This window comes from Rattus norvegicus, chromosome 13 (genome assembly GCF_036323735.1).
Source record: "Rattus norvegicus strain BN/NHsdMcwi chromosome 13, GRCr8, whole genome shotgun sequence".
In the NCBI taxonomy this organism is placed as follows: Eukaryota; Metazoa; Chordata; class Mammalia; order Rodentia; family Muridae; genus Rattus; species Rattus norvegicus.
This window is the reverse complement of record NC_086031.1, coordinates 89,657,566-89,683,563: the sequence shown is the minus strand read 5'-3', so window position 1 is coordinate 89,683,563 and position 25,998 is coordinate 89,657,566. Positions and strand designations below refer to the sequence as shown.

General features: G+C 41.4%; 2 protein-coding genes across 10 annotated transcripts in view; both read left to right on the top strand.

The window, feature by feature from the left end:
• The window catches only part of Rgs7 (regulator of G-protein signaling 7), a 429,591-nt gene that overhangs the window by 257,519 nt on the left and 146,074 nt on the right, over positions 1-25,998 (top strand). The gene's annotated exons all lie outside the window — the stretch shown is intronic.
• LOC134481594 (histone acetyltransferase KAT2B-like) lies at positions 17,731-20,070 on the top strand. Its single transcript, XM_063272758.1, has one exon. It carries the CDS (start codon positions 19,172-19,174, stop codon positions 19,772-19,774), a length of 603 nt encoding a protein of 200 aa, XP_063128828.1. The 5' UTR covers positions 17,731-19,171; the 3' UTR covers positions 19,775-20,070.

The following is a 25,998-nucleotide window of genomic DNA, read 5'->3' as shown; positions in this document are numbered from 1 at the left end:
AATCAACTTAGAAATCAAGATGCTAGTGACTCGGTTGAAGATATGGGTTTATTGGCTAATTAATCTTTCCAGTTCTTGTCCTTTCATAAACAAAATGACTCTTTTGCCTGCTGCGCCTGAGGTGCTCAGACATAGGGGATGGAAGTCGAGCACTCCAATGCGACTCCCGTACTGCAACAATGCCCTGCATTGCGGGAACAGCCTGGCCTCTCCACGGTGGGGCCATGACTGCTCTTCACTAGAAGTTATTTGATGTTTGTCCTGAAGAGTTAGTGCCTGAGCCATTACTTGCTATTTTTCATACCAGTCTTATTTTATCATAATTCGTTATAATTGAAATGCAGTTTCTCTTTCATGAGATGATTGCAGTGCACTCAATGAAACAAACAGAGCAGAGCTGTGGACAGGTAACTGTAGTTGCCCAGGTAGGAGAGGAAATGAAGGCCTAGATTTGTTCTGCGCCAAGGAAGATGGGGAGAGACAAGTACACCTGAGATATATTTAGGTGATAAATTGATGCAACATGGTAGTTGGCTGGACATGGGATATATTTATGGCTTGGAACACTTCTCAGATGTGGGTCTATTCAGTGAATAGAGAAATTAGAAGGAATAGCTATGCTAGGCCTAGCAGAACTCATCCGCTGTAGGGTGAGTTAGGTGGCAAAGTGCTTTGTGAAGGAAGAGACTAGGTCTATTAAGACTGGTGCTTGAGTGAAACTTCAGAGGCATTTGTGAGTGGGCTGGCTGGACCTTCACTTAGGTCTCATGTAAATGAACATATTTATGCATTCCACACAGAAGAGTTACTTATAGCATTGTTATCTAATTAAGCCTGTGGGAGGGACTGACAACAGAATGTGGTACATTGGGAAGCAACCCACAGAACATGAGTTCCCAGCTAGGGACTCAAATATTAGCTCTCCATCCCTGGGTGCAGATTCTATTTTGGATTCTTTAAATAACTAATCTATGTTAGTATTCCCATTGAACTGCTTTCAAGTGAGTTATTATTTTACCCTGTTACATAAGGTCTGAAGCTCGTGAGAAGTATCTCTGCTGCTGATATAGATGTTAAAATCCTTAGCGTGTGAATGGCAGGACAAATCCAGGAAGAGAAACAAAGACTTCTGTGGAACAGTAAACCATGCCAGGAAGCATGGCGGGTAGAGCAGGTCTGAGACCCTGGAAACTTGGTGGATACATACCTGAGACAGCAGGTACCTACCTCCCTGCTCATGGCCTGGAACATGTGCTGTACTTCCCATATAAGGAAATGACCTGTGGTCATGTAGGCCTAGAACAGAGTTCTCTATTACTAATGACGTATCTAGAGACCCTGAGAGTTTAGCCAATAGCGTTCACTTCCTGGACATGCTTCCCTGCAAAAGGTTTTCTGTTTCTCCCAAGAAGTTGGTAGGTATCCATTTTCCATGTTGACCAACCAATAAACAGTTTGGAACCAAGGATTGTCTCTTTCATTGAGATCTACCTTGAGGAACATGGAGCAGACCTTCACCTACAGAGTAACTGCCTAAATCTTCCATAAACAACACATCTGTGCCTCCAGAAAACCTCTGCTACCTTCCCTATTGAGCAAGTCTGAGCTCCCAGTCCTGGCCCTGGGCTAGATGAAGTCCTCCTCAGCATGAGGGCTTTCAATGATTTTGACCTCATCACAAGCCTGCAGATGCCTGACACTCCTTTCCCAACATCTGTATGTGGTTTTCTCTAGCGAATAGATGCCTGGAAGTTAAAGAATACCAGCTTCAGTTTTCTGACATCTCAGACTGCACTCTTCCCACCTCAGAGGGCTGTCTCAGTGCTTCCCTGAAGCCCAGCACCTGATGGTTGTAGCCCAGCATAAGCATAGTTAAACACCCCACCCAAGTGGCAGTATCCTGAGGTGGGGCTGAACTCGGACCCACAGACTTCAGAAGACCAAGTCAAAGTTGAGAAAGGAAGATCACGACAGACCTTAATGATATGTGAGTCCGAGCTGAAAGGTGAAGCTAAAACCATCCAGGAGAACAACACACAGAGAGAGGGCAGGGAAAGGCTGTACTCTCCAGTTCAAGAGAACATGGGGTTCCAGCAAGGACTAGCCATCAATACAGGTTCCCACAGGTTCAATAAGCTGTCATGAGAAGTACTGTGAAGTTTGCCACTGACTTTGGCAAAGACCAAGGTGAGATCGGTGTTAATGGGGGAGAAAACCAGGTTGCAGTGGACTGAGGAGTAAATCAAAGGTATAGTTGTGCAGACACCAATGGTAACTTCTAGAAGAATGTTCAGTACTTTAATCACAGACGTTGACTTATTTGTCTAAGACTTGTCAGGTGATTCCAGCTCAGTTGATGACCATTGTAAAGTAGACATTGACTGTGCAGCAGCACTGAGCTAAATGCCTCTGATTACACTAATAGGCCCACAGTTGTCAACCAATGGGGACAATGGGATGAGTAGACTAACATAAGATGCAAGGACTTGCAACTTGTCAGCTGGTCTTCATGAATAGAAGCAACAAAGACCAAAAATGAGTGTAGATTTGACACTAAGGTAACCCCAGGTTTAAATCATTTCCACCACTAGGCTTCTGTTCTCTCTTCTTCAATATCCTCAGTATGGAAGAAATGACATCGCCAACTTTTCAAGACTTTTATGGGGATGAACTGAGGATTAGTTTAAAATGATGTTCATACTACAGTAAGTTCAAGTCAATAGTAGAAGATTGAGGAATCGAGGTGGAGGATGGGGAAATCAGGATCAGGTGTTGAGAAGGACAAGAGATTTGGCCAGATGACCATGAGAATGAGTAGAAATCTGAAATTTATGGTGGTGAGGATGAAGGGGTACCTCCAAGATGAGACAGAGACCTGGGATAAGAAAGATGTCCAAGAATCAACCCAGGTGACCTTAGCTGTGACTCACAACATTGGTCACATATGGAACCTGAAGAGGCCACCTCCTGTAGCCAGGCAGAAACCCCAGTGGAGCTATAGAGACACCAACCCACCCACAAAACTTTCAACCCAAAATTTATCCTGTCTACAAATAGTGTAGGCATGAGGGATAGAACAGAGACTGAGGGAATGGCCAACCAATAACCAGCCCAACTTGAGACCCATCCCATTGGCTAGTACCAATTCTTGACAATATGAATGCTACTCTGCTACGCTTGCAGACAGGAACATGTTGTCCTCTGGGAGACTCCACACAGCAGTTGACTTAGATACAGACAGCCACAGCCAATCAGTGGATGGAGCTTTGAGACTTTCTTATGGAAGAATAGGAGGAAGGATTGAGGGCCTCGAAGGAGAGAGGAACTCCACAGAAAGACCAACTAACCTGAACCCTTGGGGCTCTCAGAGTCTGAACTGCAAACAAAAGAACATATATTGGCTGGACTTTGACCTCCCCACACCTATGTAGCAAATGTGCAGCTTGGTCTTCATGTGAGTCCTGAACAGTTAAAGTGGGGACTATCTCAAAAGCTGTTTCCTGTACACGGGATAGGTTCTACTAGCTGGGCTGCCTTGTCTGGCCTCAGTGGGAGAGGAAGCAATTAGCCTCACAGAGAAGTTCCAGAGTTGGGGGGATACGCAGGGGCCCCTACCAGTTCAGAGGAGAAGGGAAGGGGGATGAGGAAAGGGTTGAGGGAGGGAGCCACCAGGAGGGGGCAGTGAGTAGGATGTAAAGTAAATAAGTAAAAATTTAAATTAAATTAAAAATATGTAGAAGATTACCCTTTAGCTTGTCTTATGAATATGCACACCTGAGAAACTGGAGACCATGCAATTCAAGTGACTTATGAAAGTATTTTTGTTAGTAAACATAGTAGGTAACTACATCTAGTTCTGTATTTCTTTCTGTGATCTTTGTTGTTGTTTGTTTTGAGATGAGATGTCTACTATTCATCTCTAGCTGGCATGCAACTGGCTATGTAGACCAGGGTAACATTGAACTCAAAAAGATTCATCTGCCTCTGCTTCCTGAGTGTTGGAACTAAAGACCTGCACCACAGTGCCTGACTTTGGTGTTTTTACTTTAAAAAATCTACATTTCATCTATTTTAAATACAAACTCAGACAAGGTGATATCTACAAACTACAGGTAATAAAAATTCAACTTGGATAATTCTGTACAGCATAAAAAATGTCTATAATGATGCTAATAAAATCAGCAGTGCAGAAAACAAACCCTTGTCTGGGAAATGAATTATATATATCACAGTTCTTTTAGTCTCAGACATAAAGTGCATATGCATGAGTTAAGAGAACAATGAGGAGAAAGGAGCAACATTGTCTGTATTCTGAAAAGGTAGACTTCATGTAGGTGAGAAAGGCGGTGGAATCCGGCAGGTCAGCCTGTCCTAGATTTAGAGAAAGGGCTTTATGCATGAAAGGGTTTGTGCCATTTTAATTATGCTTGTACTAAAAGAAACTACTGCTTATTAAGGGCTATTTAATAATAACTATTTATTCCTTCTCCATAAAGAAAGGCGATGCCAGATCCCATAATTAGCAGCTTAATGTACTGAAATGAATGGCCCCTCAGACCAACACAAAGCCAAAAGGAGGGACCTTGGATGCCGATTCGACTTTTATAATGGGGGTGGGGATGCCAGGAGATGCTGCAGATGGCCTGTTAGACTTCTACAGAGGAGTGTACCTCAGTGCCCATTACTTGTTCAATAAATATGTTTGGTAACCAGACAAATATGGTCCATATATTCATGTAGTCCATTCTATTCTAATCGGAAGAAGCAGAAATGAAGACACCAGGAAATATGTGAATGTACAGAGGAAGTTTAGCCCGGATGTTGGTCGAGCAGGGGAAAGACTGGAGAATGAATGTGATTGTTGAGAGACTATAGATAAAATGAGATATAAACGAAAAGGTCTATCTATATAAAGACTCTCAGGAGACTTTCCTAGGTAGTGGGAAGAGGGTCTGTGAATATTCTCTGATGGGGATAAAAGTGTTCAGTTGAAGTCTGGGATGAACAGTAACACAACACAGCCTAATAATAAGCAAGAAAGGGTTTAAATGAGGGAAAAATAAAGTTTACATGGCCAGTTCATATGCTCTGTCTTTTAACAATGATTCATATCAAGAAATACATTTTGTGTTGCAGATAAATATAAATTCCCTAAATGCAACCTTGTGGCATGTGTGCGTGTGCGTGTGTGTGTGTGTGTGTGTGTGTGTGTGTGTACATATCTTGTTTTCCAGCATTCAGTTTTCAACCACTTGGAATATGTAATATGTACTTTTTACCTACAGTGATGAGATAACTGATGGCCAGGCTTCTGTTTTAGAGTAGAGCTGGTGCCAGAGGAAAAGACAGGGCTGCACGACTGGAATTGCATAGCTGGAAGCTTCACCCCTCTACTTATTTAGGACAGAGAATGTTTAGACATTGGCTAGTGAGGTAATATACATGCCTATCAAAGTTGTTATGAGAACCCAGAAAGGTGAGACTCGGAAATGTTGGAGTTATGAACACTTGGAGGTTGTTCGAGAATGGAGCACTAGGAGAGGCTATGAGCTTAGTGGATTCCCCAACATGCTTTGCCCTGTGCTTGCCCACTATTGGGTGTTTCCTCTACATCCTTTAAAAGACACCTAAGTGAAATGACTAAACCATTTTTGTACATTTTTCTGAGTTTTACAAGCAGCTCTAAAAAAGTAACCAAAGCCAAGGACAGAACCACAGAAATCTTGATTTGTAACTAGAGGATCAGAAACATTGGTCAACCTGAGACTGTGGTTGGCATCCAAAGATGGGCAATGGTTCCTGTGGACTGAGCCCTAATCTGCTGAGATCTGATGCCGTAGAATAGTAGAACTCAATTATATGTCATTTCTAATTTTTCCTAAATTTTATACTTACAATTATATATAAAGTGAAAAACCATCACAAAATAGTACAAAACATTATTATGCATTTATTTACAGTGTCCTGTGGATTGTGGTTGGTTTTTATTTATTTGTTATTTTGAGACAAGATCTCATTCTACCACCTAGACTATAAATTTAAATACAATAAAATGTAATTTAATTGTCAAACTAAACTCACGATCATCTAGACTCAGCCTCCTGAGTGCTAGTCTTACATGGTCAAGCCTATTTATATGGTAATGTTTATTTTCAATCAATTTTTTAAAAATGTGGGTCACAATGTACCGAAGAGATATCATGAAGAATGATTTGTGATCTGTTGGAATCTTTCACAGCAGAGTAAAAGAGTGTGGATTCTACTTCATTAGTTATTAAACCACTGAGGTGCTTTCTCTAGGTATATGGGTGTGGAAGTAGGGCACAGTGAAACCATTGTGTCTTTCACTATCAAGAGGAGCTGGTGGTTTGCACTGAAGTAAGGCTGTGAAGAGGTAAAATGTGACTGAATAAGCTGACAAATTGGATGCAGGGAATGAAGAAACCAGAAGAGCCATGGGTTGGCATCAGCAGTTGGGTAAACACCGCCAGCCTTGTTATATCCCTATGATAGTAATTGATGAAGGAATTGGATTTAAACATTAGGTTTGGGGAATGCTGAACATTACCATTATCCATCAGACATGGGAGTAGAGCTGACAGCAGAGTGATCTTCCGATCACATTCATGCAGAGAGCTTGACAAGGGTTATCAATTAGAATTGTTTTCATGTATACATGGAAGTGGACATTGTCAGAAAAGAAGATAAGGCAGGCGTAGCTGCTGGGAAGAGAGGTGAGAACCGAGTCTTAGGTCATTCCAGCACCGAGAGGATAATGGCTCAGATATAAAGGATTTGCTAGGCAACCATGAGCCAGAGTTCTAAAAAACAAACAAACAAACAAACAATCAAACAATCAGACAAATGTCATGTGTTGTCTGTGCCTGTAATCCCAGCACTGGGAAGGTGAAGACAGGAGGCTCTCTAGACCTCACTACTCAACAGTTAGCAAGTTCCACATTGAGTGAGAGACCCTTTCTAAAAAGAAATCAACACAGACAACATCTAAGGAAAAATAGTAAGTCATCCTCAGGCCTGCACACATGCATGCCAACACTAGACCATACAGGAACACACACACACACACACACACACACACACACACACCCCTTAAAATTGTAAAAATAAAAAGTATCAGAGAGGGAGGTGGCTGCAAAAGACTATGGCTACCTTTGGTTTGAGAAGCATCCTATTTTGGCCAGTCATCCCTCAGGGAAGCCCTCTGACTGCTCTGTCACATGGTGGCTGCCCCACACCTTACAACTTTTTGCTGAACCTTTGCTGTTCAGTGCTCCATTACTTTATAAATTGCTCTGGGATTGTTTGAGTCTAGTCTTATAGTTTTTCTTCCTAAATTTTCTACAAACTGACTACAATCCAGACTTCTGCTTTTCCCGTTGTCTGTCTGTCTGGTCATCACTTCAGTGTGCATGTATTGAGTATAGCGACCATAAGTTACCAAGCACAAGTCTGAGCAAAAGTGAAAGGAAGCTCACTAAAAACTCGTGTATTACAACTGACGTGACAGTAATAGTTAACATCTAGCTAAGTAGCATCCTCTTAACTAAACTTATTTAAATACAGTCATCCCTTTGTGAAAAGGTGAACTGGTTTTGGAGCAGGATGTTAAAATCTAAAGATGTAAGACTCAATGGAAATTGACTGTATTTACATATAACCTATGCACACATTCATATATATTTTATCATCTCTAGTTACTTATAATGATACGTAATACATGTAAATACTGATAAATGTTTTTACAATTATATTCTTTTGGGACCAATGAGACAAACAAGTTTGTACATACTCAGTAGAGACATATTCTGTCCCCAAACGTTTAAAACAATCACTTCCTCCCTTTTCTCCTCTTTCCCTGTCACATTTTAATTCTCACCTCCTTTTCCTCCCCTTCTTTCTCCTCTTCCTCCCCTTTTTCCTCTTCCTTCTCTTCCTCCTCTCACCCTCCTCATCTTCCTCCTCATCCTGTATGTACGAGAGAGAAAGACAGAGAGAGAGAGAGAGAGAGAGAGAGAGAGAGAGAGAGAGAGAGAGGGAAGGAGAGAGAGAGGGGGGAGGGAGTGAGGAAGGGAGAAGGAGGTAGGGAGGGTTGGAGGGAGGGAGAGAGAGAGAGAGAGAACACTTGTAGAAGTCAGAGAGTATCTCTTCCATCTTTACGTGGGTTCTGGGGATGAAACTCAGGTCCCCAGACTCATGTGGCAAACACTTTACCTATCCCATCATCTTGCTAACCCTACATATATTACTGATTCCAGGCAGTGGACCATGGATCTGGAATCCATTATGTGGAGAACAATGGAGAATTAATAAGGGAATAACTTGTGATATATCATTGAGGGTTTTCCACATTTTCTGCTGATTACAATTCAGTGGGATTTTATTTTCAGATTGTCAAATCGTTTTTTTTAACCCTGAGAAAATATCCCCAAGTTCTTGATTCAGTATGGGAGGCCTTTGCCTGTGGGACTGTGAAAGGTTTTGTGGTTCTCAGTTGAGCTAAGGCTAGATGCCCCAGAGATCCTGAAGGGACAGTAGGAGTTTTGCCTGCTCCCAGGTACCAGGCTTCTGTCACTAACTTCAGTCCCCCATAGATTTGTGGCCATCAATCATGTAAGGGCAATGGCCTAAGCCCTCCACATGTAGATGAGGAAAAGAGATGCGACCACACGTCACATAGGCTCAAGACAGAAATCTCCATTACAATGAGAAACCTAGAAGCCTGGAGAACTTAGCTTTAAGTTTTCCTTCTCAGACATCTCTGCTACAGGAGGTATTCAATCTCAAGCCCACCCGAGACGGGGTGGGGGTATGGTTATACATCCACATTCCGCCATGACAATAAATGCCTTAAAACCATGGACCACGTCTTTTCATCGGAATCTGCTGTGGGGAGCTGTGGAGAAGGCCTTTGCCTACAGAGCTGCCATCTAGTCTCCTGTAGAAGGCCTCTCTGCATTCCCAGCCAAGACCACTACCAAGCTCAAGACCCCACAATCAAGCCAAGAAACATCCCCTCAAGACCATCCAGAGCCTCCCATCCCTGCCCGCCCCCCCTCCAGCCTTTGGGCCCAGATTCCATTCTTAGTTCTTCCATGACTTCCAGAAGCTCCTGTATGTCCAAGACCCTAGAAACCCCACAGTCCCAGCCTCATCACAGGCCTGGTGACCTCAAGCCAGCTCCGGCTGTCCCACACCTCAGACTGCACTTCCCTACCCCTGGAGTGGTGTCCTGGGGCTTCCCTGTCACCCACCCTGTGACGGCATGGGGTAAGCACAGTCACTTCTTACATCCCACCTGGCAGAGGGGCCACACCCTGTGGCAGAGCAGACATGGGACCCACGAGCCTACATTCGCCCATAAAGAAAGCCTGTATCTTTGAGGCCACATTAAACGGCATCTTTCTGCACAGAGGGCAGAGGCTGGATGGTTCTACAGGATAACTGTCTGTCTAGAATAACTTGATATTAATATTTAAGACCTCATTTGAGCATTGTGTGTGTGCAGCCAAGCAATAAAAAGAGATATCCAAGGACATAGGCTGGAAAAATGGGGTTTGTTTGGTGGTTTATATGTGTGAGTCTAGCCCTCAGAGCAGAAAAACAACAACAACCTCAACAACAACAACAACAACAAACAAAATTGTGGCTTCTAGGTGACTCTGGGCACAGTACATAACCCTATCATAGACAAGCAAACAAACCAACAAAATTGGATATACTTAAATAGTTATTCTGTCTTTTTGTTTAAGATAGAAACCTACTCTATAATCTATGCTGGCCCAGAATGCACTATGTATCCCAAGGTGGCCTTGAATTCACAGCAGTCCCCCTGGCTTGGGCCTTCTCCTATTTTGCTTTTGATTATAATACCTGGCCTCCAAGTTTCACCAGAACATCAGCACATCAACTGTGTTCCTTTTTTTTTTTCATTTAACTGCTGAAAGTCCAACACTTTCTCAGTGTTACTCTATGTTAAAGGATTCCCTCTCCCAATTCAGTCTTTAGGAGGAAGGTGTATATGACATTGAAACCCAAGATTTAATCAAACCTAGATGATATCTTTCCTATCAAGCAGAGATGGGGGTAAGAGTTAGTGTGAAAGTGAGCAAACAGGTCCGACATGATTAGGCTGCATCCAAGGCCAGCAATCTAACTGCCTTCCGCCACTTCTCTTTGACAGCATTGTGTAAAGAGAGAAAAACAAGGAGATGGGAAGCTTGAAGGTATGCCAGAGGCTCTGGGTTCAATCTGCGGCTTCAAAAATACATAAATAAACAACTTAATCGATAAATAAAAGCACGCTGTGCAAAGAATTCAAGCTCCAAAGTGCTGGTTTTAAATTTTCAGCTTTTTGGATCATTTCCCCTGAGAAAATTGCTTTGCCTTGAGGAATAGGTATTGGCTTCGTACATTTTCTTGGAAATTGTTAAGAATTAGATGAGGTTTATTGGAGGATCCCCAAGGCAAAGTCAACTCAGCAAATTCTGAACTGGATGGCTTTTCAGCCTTGACACAAGAGGCCGGAATAGGGAACAGCTTCACTGTTTATGTAAATCATGACATTCAAGCTGGAAGGAGTCGACACTCAGAGAAGGAGGTGTGTGTGGCACACATGACTCTGAATGAACACTGCCTTCTCCAAGGCTGGGCCGGGTGCTGCGCCGCACTCTGAATGGAAATTCTTTCCTTGCCTTCTTCCTCCGGTGGCCAGTCTGTATTCATGTGTTTAGATTCTTCCTTTCTATTTTCTTTGATAGTTAAACGGGTTCCTTAACCTGGAAAAAAAAAAAGAATAACTGTGCCTTATGGAGTCTTTCGGACATAGTTTTCCATTTAACAGTTTTTAAATTTTATGCATACGGGAGTTTTTTTCTGCATTTGTCTGTGTACCTTGGATGTGCCTGATGCGTAGGGAGGTTAGTGGAGGTTGTAGGAACCCAAGGAACTGGAGTTACAGTCAGTTGTGACCTTCATTTTGGGTACAGGGAATGGAGCTCAGGTCCTCTGGAAGAGCACACGATGCTCTTAATCACTGAGCCATCTCTCCAGTACCTCATTTAACATTTTCTTAATTAATTAATTAATTAAATTTTTAAATAGAGTCTTACTTTATGTGTCTGACTATCGTTGAAGTCACTATACAGATCATTTCTGTATTCACTGACTATAATAATGTTTGTTTTTCTATTTGCCATATGAAATTAAGATTTTTTAAGCACATGGACATTTTCTTACCATTTTTATATTCCTAGCATCCAATATGGATCTGGTATACATTAGTCTCTTGGGAAATGTTAGGGATCAATGAGCCAGCTATGTTCATGGATGCTGTAGCTTATGGGAAATGTTTTTAGAGCTAAGAGAGCTGACCCTGGAATCCCAGGAGGGTTATGGTTGTGGACACAATGTGGGGCATCAGTGACTGGGTTTGGGGTCCAACTCTTTCACTTCGTATACGTCTAGTCATAGATACAGCATTTCTTCTTTCCAAGCTTTCTCGCATCTCTGAAATGAGCTATTATCACTGGCGGTACAAACTAAAGAAGACAATTATCATGGCTAAATAAAATAACACAATACAGTGTCTAGCATTGTGTTTGCTGCAGAATAACTAGTATGCATTGATCAGTATCCATACTTTATACATCTTGCTGTATGTGTTATGTTATGTGTGTGTTTGTATGTGTGTGTGTGTGTGTGGGTGTGAGAGAGAGAGAGAGAGAGAGAGAGAGAGAGAGAGAGAGACTTACAAAATATACTTAGCTTTTGTATTTTCAGTTCTTCCAGCCTAGTGCAGCTATTTAAACGGTGTGAATGATTTGTCAATTTAAATGGGGGTGCAGTGGGGTGGGAAGAAAGTGGCAATGGTGAAAGAGACACCGAAAATAATGAAGAGAGGAGTTGATGAATCAAGAAGCAGGGCAAAGCACAAAGGCAACAACAGTGTATGGACTTGGCTTCACTTTTAAATCTGGCTTCTTGATGGTCCCCTTTCTATGGAGTTGACCTCAGTGTAAGCTCAGGGAATACTTCATTCCTCACCTGATGACATTTCTTTCTTTTTTTCTGTTTTTTTTCCTTTCTTGGCTTTATTTTGTTTTATTGGAATTTTTTAGTTTATATTTCAAATGTCATTCCCTTTCCTGGTTTTTCCTCCAGAAACATGCTATCTTCCTCTGCTTTTATGAGGGTGGTCCCCCACCCACCATTCCCTCCTACCTCCTTGCCCTGACATTTCCCTACACTGGGACATCCAGCCTTGACAACACCAAGGGCCTATCCTCCCATTGATGCCTGACAAGTCTGTCCTCTGCTACATACACAACTGGAGCCATAGGTCCATCCCTGTATACTCTTGGGAAGGTGGTTTAGTCCCTGGGAGTTCTAGGGGGTCTTGTTGGTTGATATTGTTGTTCTTCCTATAGGGTTGCAAACGCCTTCAGCTCTTTCAGTCCTTTCTCTAACTCCTCTATTGGAAACCCTGTTCTCAGTTCAGTGATTGACTGCAAACATCCGCCTTTGTATTTGTCAGACTCTGGCAGAGCCTCTCAAGAGACAGCTATATCAGGCTCCTGTCAGCACATACCTCTTGGCATCAGCAATAGTGTCTGGGTTTGGTGACTGTATATGGGATGGATCCCCAGGTGGGGCAGTCTTTGGATGGCCTTTCCTTTGGTCTGTGCTCCACACTTTCTATCCATATTTCCTCCTAATACACAGCTAAACTATGTGTGACCACAGTCTGTAACAGGCAGAAGAGTGGCACACAAAATGACAACTTTTTTATTCCCAGGAAACTGGGATTAGACCAAGTTACATGGCGAAGGGCAGTCACGTAAGCTAACCACACATGGATTTCCTCCTGGAATCTGCTTCTTTCCCGTTCTTTAGATGTCCAAGTGCCGCCTCCCTTCTATTGATTTCTTGGGGCTAAACTCTTACGAGGGTACCCAGACGTACCCGTAATATTGCAAGAGTTGTAAATAAGCATGCTTCACATTACAATCAAGTGCAGGAAACATCCAGTATATCTGATATTCTCTTCTCTCCTGGCCTTTCCTACCTCCAACACGATAAGGATGGCTAAATTCTAATTTGGCATTTCATGATGGAATATGGTCAACCTGGAAGATTGAGCTTCCAGTTGTCACTCCCAGCCCTCAGCTCACCCCGTCATCTCTTCCCAGTCATGGCTTTTCATGAAATCCCACGCAGAAAAGTGAACAACAGTGTGGCTGTTTCAGCCTATGTATCAGACATCTGCCCTTGCTCCTTCACTAATATTCACCCCTTGCCTACCTCTTGAGCCTTAGAGATACGAGCTGAGCATGGGCTGTGAATGCTGAGATCTCAAAATCTTCCGTCTGAAGATGAGATACAGAATAGGCAAACGTGAAGCGCTTTAGTCTAGCATGTGCTACAGACCTTTCAAGTTACTCCAGCGAGCATCAATCTGTGCTCTACGCGCTGGGGCCCCAAGACTGTAAAGCTCCGGAAGTGCTGTCCTCTCAAGCCGTGATGACAAGTAATTTAAAGTCATGTGAGAAGGTCTGAGTCAGGTTTCTGTGTAGTCTGGGCTGGACTTCGAAAGAGTTGTCATAGCTCAGGAAATGAGAGAAAATATAGGAGTGACTTTTCAGTTTTATCTTCCAGGATCTTGAATTTTTATTTACTTTAATTAAATGTTTTAATGTATATTACTAGTTTAACCAATTATTTGCTTCTTCTAGAGATATTTTTATGAGTCCCAATCCCCCTTTAAAGGACTCAGACATCTTCCTGACCTGAGTCACTTGGGAGCTTTCAATGGCCGGACCTTTCCCGCCCTGCCATGATGGCTATTAGATGAATACATTGTGGATGGTGTGGGGACAGGCAAAAAACCATCAGTAAAAAGGAAACACTTTCCAAGGCAGCTGAGGCTCTTTATAAACCTTCGGCATGGTTTACGTGGATAATGAAGAAAGATAAAAGATACTTTCCACTTCAAACGTCTAATGACCAGTAAGAGGGAAAGAAGTTGTAACATGGCAGAGATCTACCAAAGGTCAAAAGACACTATTTCAAAAGCAGTCTCATGTATGCTACGAACTATTTTTTCATGATAATACTATTAGTAGCACGTGATATTTGTTTCAGGACAGTTTAGAGAATAATAGTATAAGGTAACTTAGAATACCCCTTTAGAAAGACTAGCTTGGGATAGAGCATAGCTTTCTTAGCTGTTAGTATCCAAAGGCCTGATTCTTCGCCTGAGGTGACTCTAAGCTTTGTGGCATGGTGCTCAGCAGTTATGTGACAGACTTGATTTCTGGGAGAATTCTCAAGAACTGTTGAGACAAATGAAATTAGACTGTAGATCTGGGGTTTTTCCTCTACATGCACCAAACTGATGAAGACAGACACGGTTTATTAGTATGTATTGTGGAGATCAGATGAAATGATAAAGAGGAAGAGTGACAGTAATTCCATGAAGTCCTGGTGATTTAAGTGTGCAAAGGTGTCTAGAGTCTCATATTTTCTCATCACATTCTGCAAAATGTAGTCAAAGAGCCTATGAAAGGAACATATTTGGGAAAGGCTGGTTTAGGAATAGGTTTTGGACATATCACTCCTTAAGATCAGGAGAAAGCTTCTACACAAGTGCTTGGCAACTTGAAGGAACTTAATAACATCTACTGCCTGCCATCTACTATTCTGATAGTGGAGCTGGAAGATGGGAAGAGACAGTGATACAGGTGAACTGGATGTAAACAGGGTTAGCTATACTTTGGGAATAACTACTGTTGCAGCAACGAAAACTTCAGAATCTCCAAGAAAAAAATTGTGTAACAGAACTGTCTATATCTTGGTTAGTATTCTATTGCTGGGAAGGGACCCCATAATCAAGGGAACTCTTATAGAAGCAAGCATTTAATTGGGCATTGTTTACAGTTGAGGTGGGTAAGTCCATTATCTTCATGAACTGTACACAGAGGAAAGAGAGAGGAAGAGGGGGGGGATGGGGAGAGAGAGAGAGAGACAGAAAGAGAAACAGAGAGAGGAAGGGAGGGAGGGAGGGAGGGAGGGAGGAAGAGAGAGAGAGAGAGAGAGAGAGAGAGAGAGAGAGAGAGAGAGAGAGAGAGAGAAATATTCAGGCTGGTGTGGGCTTTTGAATCCTCCAAGCCCACTGACATACTTCCTCCAATAAGGCCACACCTCCTAATCCTTCTAATTTTTTCTCAAAATTTTCATTCCCTGGTGACTAAGCATTGATATTTCAATTCATATATTTATGAGCCTATGAGAGGCATTCTCAGTCAAACCCCCACAGTCCACAACTGGGAAAGGACAACTAAGAAATTGCCCAAAACTGAGGGGGAAAGAGACTAAAAGGACTCCTTGCAGTAATGGTAAACATCTAAGCATTTGTTGAATGTAGAAAATACTGTCATTTCTTTACATGTATTAACTTCTCAAAGAGAGATGATACATTCGAAGTCAACAAATGAATGCCAAGCACACTGATTATTGCTAATCCTCAAGATTATATCAGGATAAAGTAACAAAAATTTTAAAGTAAATATGAATCCAAGTTGAAAATACACAAGATTGCAGATGTTCCAGTCACATGTATTACAAAAAGCCACACGCCAAGACTGAAGAGCAGCTGGAATGCTCTGCAAATATCCTAAAAGTAGACATGCAAAAGAAATATATATATATATATATATATATATATATATATTTCCACCTTTTTCCTTGGCACTGTGTATTCTACACAAAACTAGAGTCAAGGTGAAGCATCGTGAGTTCAAGGCCAGGTTAGGAAACTGCAGGGAAAATTTACCTCAACATTAAAAGTTTAAGAAAGGGACCGGATATAGATGTCTCTTGAGAGACACATCCAAAGCATGTCCAACACAGAGGTCAATGCTAGCAGCAAACAACTGAACCGAGAATAGGACCCCCTTGGGGGGAATTAGAGGAAGGATTGAAAGAGCTGACGGAGCTTGCAACCCCATAAAAGCAACAATGCCAACCAATCAGAGCTTCCAGGGACTAAACCACTACCCAAAGACTATACATGGACTGACCCAGGGCTCCAACTGTGTATATAGCAGAGAATAGCCATGTTGGGGCACCAGAAAAAGGGGAAGCCCTTGGTCCTGCCAAGGTATATATGGGGGGCATATGGGGGGCAATAAAGGGGATATATAGGGGGAATACCTGCATGGGGAGGGGGAGGGGAGGGAATAGGGACGTATGGACAGGAAACGGGGAATGGGAATAACATTTGAAATGTAAGTAAAGAAATATATCTAATAAAAAATTAAAAAAAAAGAAAGGAGCCAGGGCTATATCTCTGTGGGAGAATGTTTTCCTTCCATATATAAGGCTTTCTTTGCAACCACCAGGACCCTCAAAAATTAATTCATTAATTTTTAAAAGGATATAAATAGATCACACACCCATTTTTTTCCTGCTGTTATCATGCATCTTTCAAGGTTTGTGGCTGGTTAGTGCCAAGGTGAGAAGGGCAAAGACATGGGAGGACCTGTGAAGGAGACTTCCTGCTCTGTCCTGGAGACAGCACATGCCATTTCACTGATGCGCAAGTCTCACAATTCAGTTACTTCATACAACTGACCTCAAAGCCTTGTGAGAAATCTTGTCCCACTGCAGAACAAGGAAAAGGAAGAGAACAAGTCTTGTGATCGCCTTTTCCACAGTCTTCTTTCTGGTGCCCAACCATCTGCTTCCTTTCTCACGTCTTGTCACACACTGATACCCCACCCGTGTGCCAAAGATAACCCCAGACCTCATTCTGCCACTGTGTCTAAATCAAAGAGTGGGACATCTCCAGTGACATACAGTCATCTCTCAGAACTAGATGAGGCTGCTCATGGGCTGTCTAACTATGAACGGAAAGAAAACAATTCACTCTTCATGAACTTTCTACATCATTTCCACCGTTCAGTCTCACAGTAGAGGAAAGATAAGCCCAGTGCTACGTTCCACTAGGAGAGGTAAGAGGGGGCACTCTCAGCCATGGTCACTGGAGTCTCACTGAGCTTGTATTGCGCATGTTCCAATCATAGCAAATAGAGCCAGTCGGTTGAGTAAATTGTAACCTGTGGATATATCCCTTTGCCTATTCATTCTCTTTGATGCTGACACGGAGGTACATTCTGTCCTTGAAGACTTTCATTGCTCACATCTTCCTACCTTAATTTTGGAGTTCTGAACGTTTCCTTGAAGTTCAACCTGGCAATTAAATTTTAGGTTCTGACAGGCATGGTAGAAGGTATTTGTATGCTGGATTTCTTAGTGATGGAGACAGGGAATCATTTGAGCCCAAGGAGTATAAGGCTATTCTGAACAGCATAATGAGCCCCGGTCTCTTAAAAAATAAAGCGTGAGATCAAGGGTGATCTCATGATATGATCAGGATAATGATTGTGGAGGTAGTGGTAGAGGTGGGGGTGGTGATGGCGACGATGATGATGGTGATGACGATGATGAAGGTAGAGAAGATAATCATGACTGGTGATGCTGATGTTGGTGATGCTGGTGGCGATGAAGGTGGAGATAGTAATGATGATGTTAGTGATAGTGGTGATAGGGGTGGTGATGATGGTATTGGTGGTTATATGAGTTTATTCGTGGCACAAATATTTTTAATATACCCCTCACATTCTCAATCACTAAGAAACCTCAAGAAAAAAAATCAGATCACACAATTATTTAGACCACATTTTAAGATATAATCCTCAGTTCTAAAAGTTATCACGTGTATCCCAGTGAGAAATCTTCTGTTTTCTGGGCTCAGTGTTTGAAGTGATTGCTGTGTAAGCAAGAGGACCAGACTTTGGTCCCAAGAACCCTCGTCAATGCCGATGGGTATGACTTCCTGCCTGTAACTCTAGCCTCAGCTGTTTGTGATGGTGAGGATAGGGGTGAAGATGATGGTGGTGATGATGATAATGTTGTGTTTCAGAAAGTAGTTCCATAGGATTCAATCAGATCTGACCTCCCTAAGAGGCCTGCCTGCATGCTTGTAGGCACACATGCAAATGCGTGAATGGGAAGGAAGGAGTCTTAGGTTGTGATACTTGCTCCATTGTTGTTCTACCTCATTTTTGAGTCAGAGTCTGTCGTTCATAACCAGAGCTCAATGATACAGTTTGTCAGTTTGTCCAGAGAGCTCCAGTCTCTGCCCTTTGAAGCTGAAATCACACACTAGCTGTTGATGTGTCCTGTATTTAAGCAGGTTCTTTGGATCTAAACGCCAATCCTCTTGCTTAGATAGCACCTAATTCAATTGCTGGCTCCTCTCTTCAGCCCATCTTTCATATTTTCATGGACCATCTCAGCTGAAAGTTCAGGAACAAACTCCAGCATTTCCTCTGACCCACTTTTCCTTGCTCATGGTGTGAATGCAGTTTCACTTACTGTAACCCTGTGTTCTGCTACCTAACTGAAGTTGTGGCTGCCTGGTGCCAGTCACCAGAAACAGATGCTGTCTTTCTTCTGTATGCCCTGAGACCCAGGCCCCTCTCATTCCTTCCCTATCTACAGAATGAGCAACTTCGACAGTTTCAATTTGTGGTATATTCTCTCTTGAAGAAAAGTCTACTTGGCAGTGATTTTTCTCTTAATTGTAGGCACAAGAAGAACTTGTGGGTTAAAGGAAGTGATGATGAAGATTGATGCTCCAAGATCGTAAATGAATGCTGTTTCTGCTTACTAAACCATTTCCTATCAGTTTCCTGAGCTGAGCCATAATTACACTGGGCTTACTCATTGACTTGGTTTATTAAACAGCAGCACATTGGCTGCCTTTTCCCCCATATGGCTGTAGTCAATATGGAGAATTTGAGGACATCAGAACCTTTTTAGGTTCTCCATGCATGGCATAGTATCAGACGTCTGTAAACAAATGCTAATTATAAAACTACTTGTCATCCGTTATGTAACCAACATAGTTTTATTCGGTACTTAAAAAATATGCATTCTCTATCACATAAAGCACGAGATCCTCAACTTCCTCACGTACGCAGATGAGTATGCCATCGGCTACTTCAAGAAGCAGGGTTTCTCCAAAGAAATCAAAATACCTAAAACCAAATATGTTGGCTACATCAAGGATTATGAAGGAGCCACTTTGATGGGGTGTGAACTGAGCCCTCAGATCCCATACACAGAGTTCTCGGTCATCATTAAAAAGCAGAAGGAGATCATTAAAAAGCTTATTGAAAGGAAACAAGCTCAGATACGAAAAGTCTACCCTGGACTTTCATGTTTCAAAGATGGAGTTCGGCAGATTCCTATAGAAAGCATTCCTGGAATCAGAGAGACAGGCTGGAAACCAAGTGGAAAAGAGAAAAGTAAAGAGCCCAAAGACCCTGAGCAGCTTTACAGCACGCTCAAGAACATCCTGCAGCAGGTGAAGAGCCATCAAAGCGCTTGGCCCTTCATGGAACCAGTGAAGCGAACAGAAGCTCCGGGATATTATGAAGTTATAAGGTTCCCCATGGATCTGAAAACCATGAGTGAACGCCTCAGGAACAGGTACTATGTGTCTAAGAAGTTATTCATGGCGGACTTACAGCGAGTGTTCACCAACCGGAAGGAGTACAACCCCCCCGAGAGCGAGTACTACAAGTGCGCCAGCGTCCTGGAGAAGTTCTTCTTCAGTAAAACTAAGGAAGCAGGCTTGATGGACAAGCGATTTTTTTTCCCCTTAGATACACAACAGCAGTGTGCCTAAAGCAGGTCATTTAGGTTTTTGTTTGCTTTTGTTTTTTTTTTTAATTGTACATCATGTGTATTACAAGAGACTTGTAATAATTAGCACTTTTGAAAAACAAACAAAACCTCCTTTTAGCTTTTCAGAGACATACTTAAATGGAAATCATAGATTTTTTTTTTAATTTTGTGGAATAGATTTTAATCTATTTACTACTATCATGTAATTTTTCTCTGGCATGTCCAGTAGCTGACTATTGCATGGTAGATGATCAGGGGCTTCCTCAAAACCTGTATGTGAGGAAATTGCACACAGTACCAAGATTTGGGGGAATCTAGAGAAAATTTTGACCTTGAATGTCTCCATTTTTTTCTAATGGAACATGAGAGTTTATTTTATTCTGAAGGACTTTAAGGGTCCATGATACACCTGTGCGGTGAATGAACTGTGTGGTGTTTGAAGTCTCACTGTAGACTTTTTATAAGTATATATTTTTAAAACACTCGTCTAGATGAGGTGCTTTGAGCAGTTCTGAAAAATGCAGCTTCCATAATAGCAGCTGCTTTGACTCCTAAGGAAGGGACTTTTATAAGCTCCCAGGGCTTTGATCATTCTGTCTACCTATTACAGACTTGAGAATGCACAACCACTATTTAATAATTCTTGGCAGATATGTGTCCATCTCATATTTGACTTTGCTTGTGCAGGGCCCAACTTCTAAAAGATCCGCTGCCAGGCCACAAAGGTGTCAATTTGAAAACATTCAAGGTTGAGTCAATGTTATGACATGTGGCCTACACATGAACCCAGGGGAGCCTTGCTCCAATATGTAAGGATTCTTTGTATTTTCTGGTACATTTAACCCCATCAACAGTGTCTATGTGAACATTTCCCATTTGTACTTCCAAATTTATGTTTGTCTGAGGTGAACTGAATTCTTACCGAAGTTTAGGCCAGTATTTTAACACCTGCATTGTTTCATTGGTCCAGGCTTCTATCCCACTAACGTTCTCTGTACAAACTCATTAACCAATTTGTCTTGGGACTCCAGCTTAGTGCCTGGATTTGTGTCCTAATTACACTACATAGAGAAGTGGAACCCCTGCCACCCTGACTCTGGGAAAAACCAACTAATATACAACCATATTAAACGAAGGCCACCTTAGTGGTTTCGACACTAATTTTTATGATGCAAATTTATAAACTGATTTTTTTTGTAAAGGCTGAGGTTTTAAAAATGTATTTAATGTATGTTTTCTATCACCATAAATTATATTTGGTCACTAACAGTCATTAAAAACAGCTCGCAGAGGGAGTGTGCTTGAAGGGAAATATCCTGGCATTGCTATCGAGTGCTGCTTCTGACACGGATGGCATGTCACATGTTCAGCGTGTTCACCGAGGATCACACTGAAGCTGCCTCAACATTTGGAAGTGTAAGGAACACTTTGGGTGGTGTCTAGACTCTTAATGAAGAATGATAATACAGGTCGCATTAAGGATCTCAGACTGGTTTAAAACAGCTTTGTACCAATCTCGCTGAAGCGTCTGTCCAGCTTGGTATCCTGTGAAAGTTTGTTAGACATTCTTAAAGAGTATTGTCTTTAAAATCAGATGGTCTCTTCTATATTGAAAGCATTTTTATGTTTTCTAATTTAAAATTAATATTTTCTTATAGATATTGTGCAATAAAGCAGAAGTAGAATGTGGTTTTTGCAAATGCTTTAATGGCCGACAAAAACTTTACATTTGTAAAATTAATATATTGTACTGGTACAAAATAGTTTTAAATTATATTTTGAAAAGCTCAAAAAAAATATGCATTCTCCTTGGTAGGGATCTATTTAACTGTCTCTTGACTCTGTCATGTGATAGATATTGTCACCCCTAACTTAACAGGTGGGATAATGGCTTCCAAACCTCCTGTTCCTTCCTTCCCCTATTCTTGACTTATTCAACTTTGCTGATCTGAGTGGAGCCTGCTCATTTTCCCCTGCTCTAAGATGCTTGATCGTTTCTTTGGCAATGATAATAGAAGTTCAGGAAAGGTCTAGAGATGGCTTTTCTACCTTGAGACAGCAGCTTGGCATTTCAAAGTCATCTGGGAAAGCAGAAAATTGGGAATAAAGAGTGCTTTTCAGAAATGTGACAGAATATTTCAAAAATACTAAGGTTAAAGGTAATAATACAAGTCTCTTCTCACTGTAACTTTTTTCTTGTGTCCCTTGGTGTTCTCTTTCCCTAAACAGTGTAATGATATTTCTGTTTGCTCAGAAACACCAGATGTGTGGTGAAGTAGGTCATGGGTATGTGTGTGGATTTCTTGGAATAAGATTCTGAAGTAATTCTTTATAAAGAGCCTTTCCAGATCAAACCATCGTGGGTGTGCTCTATGCTGTCTTCTGGTGGGAACACAATGTATGTTACTATTTTTAATCTTTGGTAAGTCCTGTGGTGGTAGTGCATACCTGTAATCTGAGGATTTGGAATCTGAGATGAGGGAAAGCAAGTCTCAGGCCACCTTGAGGCTTTGGCACAATAATGATAATAAATTAAATATGTTAAGAAAGATTTTTAAAGCCAATAACTCTGAGCATATTTGGCAATACATTTTTGTCTTTTCTTTCATAGGCAATGCCCCTCAAACTTTGAAAATGTACATTCTAAATTGAAAGTTCCCAAAGGAATTTAAGTAATCTGAGATTATTTAAGGAATAAGAGGTATATGGAGCTATAGACATCTGTTGACCTTATTTTGACAAAGACATTAAAAAGTTACAATCTGCTGTTGCTATAATTTACTCCAATAAAGTACAAATTATCCCCAACAACAATAAATTCAAATGGCAATAAAGTTAGCATTTGTGTTATTCTAGGTTCATTTTGAAACAATGAGAAATCCATCATGAACATGTGTACATCCTTCTTTTGATTCTGGAACATCCCTTCCCCTTTCTTTTGATACCAAAAACCTAGCTTTTCTTCATGGAGAATTCATACAGTTTGGTTCGTGGGGCAGGATTATGGGGAACAGGTGTTCCATGTACTCCTTCTTCAAGGGATGGGGCATTGTGCATGCTTCCCAGTTAAGACTTTCATTCCTTGATCATAACCTGGTACAGTCAGTTCTCATCTTCACTACCATGTGTGGATATTTCATGAATGGTCACTTTGGCTGTTGTGTGGAGCTGGAAAATAGCTCCAGGAGTAATGGAATCCAGTGACCCACAGGCTCCTAGAGAGTCACAGAATAACACAGGGGAAAGGAGACAATGATCAGAGTTATGTGCTTGAGAAAGGAGATGAGAAAGAAACCAGTTTTCCAACTCTTTTAGTGACAGTCATTTGTTGATGTGGGTAGTGAAGAAACCAGTGAATGAGGACACTCTATGTGTTGGGTTAAATTATGGGATGGAAAGTAACTAACAACATAGATGATCACATGAGAGTGAGTATTTGTGTGTGTGTGTGTGTGTGTGTGTGTGTGTGTGTGTGTGTGTGTATAGTCCTTGATAACTATGGACATTCATTCATGGACTATAATTCCCCAGGATTCCTCAGTGATACTCTATTTGCTTATATACAACAGTGTATCATTTGTACATATGTATACCCATCTTCTTGTGTGTGACAAAACAGCTCCAAATTACTTGCATTGCTTAGTATGATGTGTCACATGAATGGTTATGATACTTCATCATTTTAGTAATAAGAGAACAAGTTTACATATTTAGGTCAGAATCAATTCCTTTTTTCATATTTTCTATCTCTTGTCCATTGACTCCAAACAAGACTCAGGGCTGCAGAAGGCTGAATGTGTGCATCTGTGTACATTTCCTTCAGTTTGTCCATCTATCCATCCATCCATCTATCATCTGTCTCAGTCCATCTACAAGTCTGTACTGTGTCAACCTGTAGCGTTTCAGAACACCATGGTCCATTTAAAAGCCCCAAGGTAACACCTTCAGTCTCACAGTCAATAGTCTTGTCATTGTCTTAATAAACGCATCTACATTTAGATCACGCCTTTAAAGAAATACTAAACATTAGTGAGGAAGTGGTCATCTAAAAACAGTACACTCTATCCTCACAGTAGGAGCTGAATTAAATAATTGTGGGCAAATGCAGAAGCTGGGAAGCTGCACCGAGTGTCATTTGAGAAATCCTGCAAGAGAAGACTGTGCAACTGTCATTAGTGTGATAAAAATGTGTATCTCTGTGTCTGTCCATTTCACACATTGTCCCGACAAATGACATTTAAATGGGAGAAGTATCACTAAAAAGAAATGTAATAAGCAGAAAAATAAAATATATTGAGGCCAGTACAGTCTTTTTAGAAGTATTTATAACTAGAGACGATGCATGTATTTCTGTACCAATGCTGTGAAATCCCAGAGTTTAGGGACAAGCTGTTTTTAAGAGTATGCTATGCCCTTTAGGGGGCATTATTCAATTTGCCAGTAAACAGATGGGCATGCTGGGAAAGTTGGTGATAAATAAGACCCTGGGAAGTAAGGTAATTGAATAATCATGACATTTATCCTTGTTCAGATGTTGTAACATTCATCTTGGAGGCTTGAAATATTAAATTTGTGATTTTCCTGGGTGTCAACGCTCTCAGAATATTTGGCTCGTGGAGCAACCGCAGGCTCTTCTGTGGGTGTGTGCTAATTTACTTCCGTCAGTTCTGAGCTGCCCCCCAAGTCATCTTCAGCTGGGATTCCAAGCTCCAGCTCAGGTTTTTCTTTAAACTAAAATAAGCTACAGTGTTTATATCTTAAATGGATGAACATAATTACACAAGTATTATTATTATTATTATTATTTTTTTTTGCTAATTCACAGAAGAATGAGGGAAGTAAATATTGGATTCTGTGCCTAAAGCTAAAAGAAAATTGGGAACAATATATCTTACTAGACTGTCATTTTTCTCCCCTCAGTATTTCTGATTTGTACCATCTATTAGAAGGGTAGACTGTCTATCTTTAGTTTCTCTCTCTCTCTCTCTCTCTCTCTCTCTCTCTCTCTCTCTCTCTCTCCTCTCTCTCTCTCATGCTCTTCTTCCCTCCCCTTCCCCTCCCCTCCCCCCTTCCCCTCCCCTTCCCCTCCCCTTCCCCTCCCCTTCCCTCCCTCCACCCAACTTTAAATTTTAGCAGCCTTAACCTACAACCTTCAGAGGGTTGGTTGAGAGAATTCTTCTTTCCCTTTAACTTTTCTGTCTTCCATCTTTTTCTTCATCGCCCCCAACCCCTTCCCCAGTCAAATCTCTTACCCAGGGCGGCATAACCGATTTCTTTCGTAGTAGCTCTTGGTTAACCCCTTTTTCTAAGATGCACATTCACTCTCTCTCCATTCAACTTCTTCCCAGTTTGTTGTTGTTGTTTTGGTTTTTTTTTGTTTGTGTTTTGAGCAGTGGCAGTTTTATTCTTCAGCATCAGTCTCTCACAAGATGGGACTTAGGGAGTCTTATACTGAGTAAATGAAGACAAAATGAATTCTTTACTTTGCCTCTGAACCAGATGGAATAGGAAATTAAAAGGTGAGTGACCGGGATAGACACTGTATCTGCCAGGCCTTCCCATGCTGCCCCAGTTCACTTGTCTTTTCTATGCGCTTCTCGTGTTAGTGTTATGAGCTGTCTCATATGATTATGCTCTGCTTTATTAATGCAGACTGAATGAATATTCATGTGTAAGAAGAAACAATGAAATGTTCTTCTCTTACATAATATCACACACTTCAGTGAGAATAAAAAATGACTTTCTTATTCTGGTTAATATTGAAGGATCCCCGTTCATTCCTTAATCTTTTCCCCAGCTCTCTGGTACACTTCCCTATATAGACCTCCCGTTCTCTTCAAAACTACTACATTCATTCTTATTGGGAGCATTTTATAAGCTCACAGATCCTTCCTGTTGAGTCATTTATGAACATCTTATGATCGTGCCCAGACAAAGCTTCTAAACCCATGGTACATCGGCCACCCATTTATCTCTTTCAGGAGACTTTCAATGTTTTCCCCACTGTTTGATGTCACCTCCTATTGATGTATGCAGAGATTAGAAGTAACCATCTATGACTTTAACATAAATGATAGCAGAACATGACCTTGTCTGTTTGTTTTATGCTAGCTTTCTAGTTTTTAGAATAGTGTTCTACAGGTAAACGTCACTCAATAGAAACTTACTCAAGTTAGCCAGTCAATGTAGGGGTAGAGAGATGTTTTACATTTCTAATGTCAATAC

Bases quoted from the DNA above. Each gene is read 5' to 3' on its own strand.
- LOC134481594 (XM_063272758.1), top strand. From the start codon at position 19,172: ATGGGGTGTGAACTGAGCCCTCAGATCCCATACACAGAGTTCTCGGTC.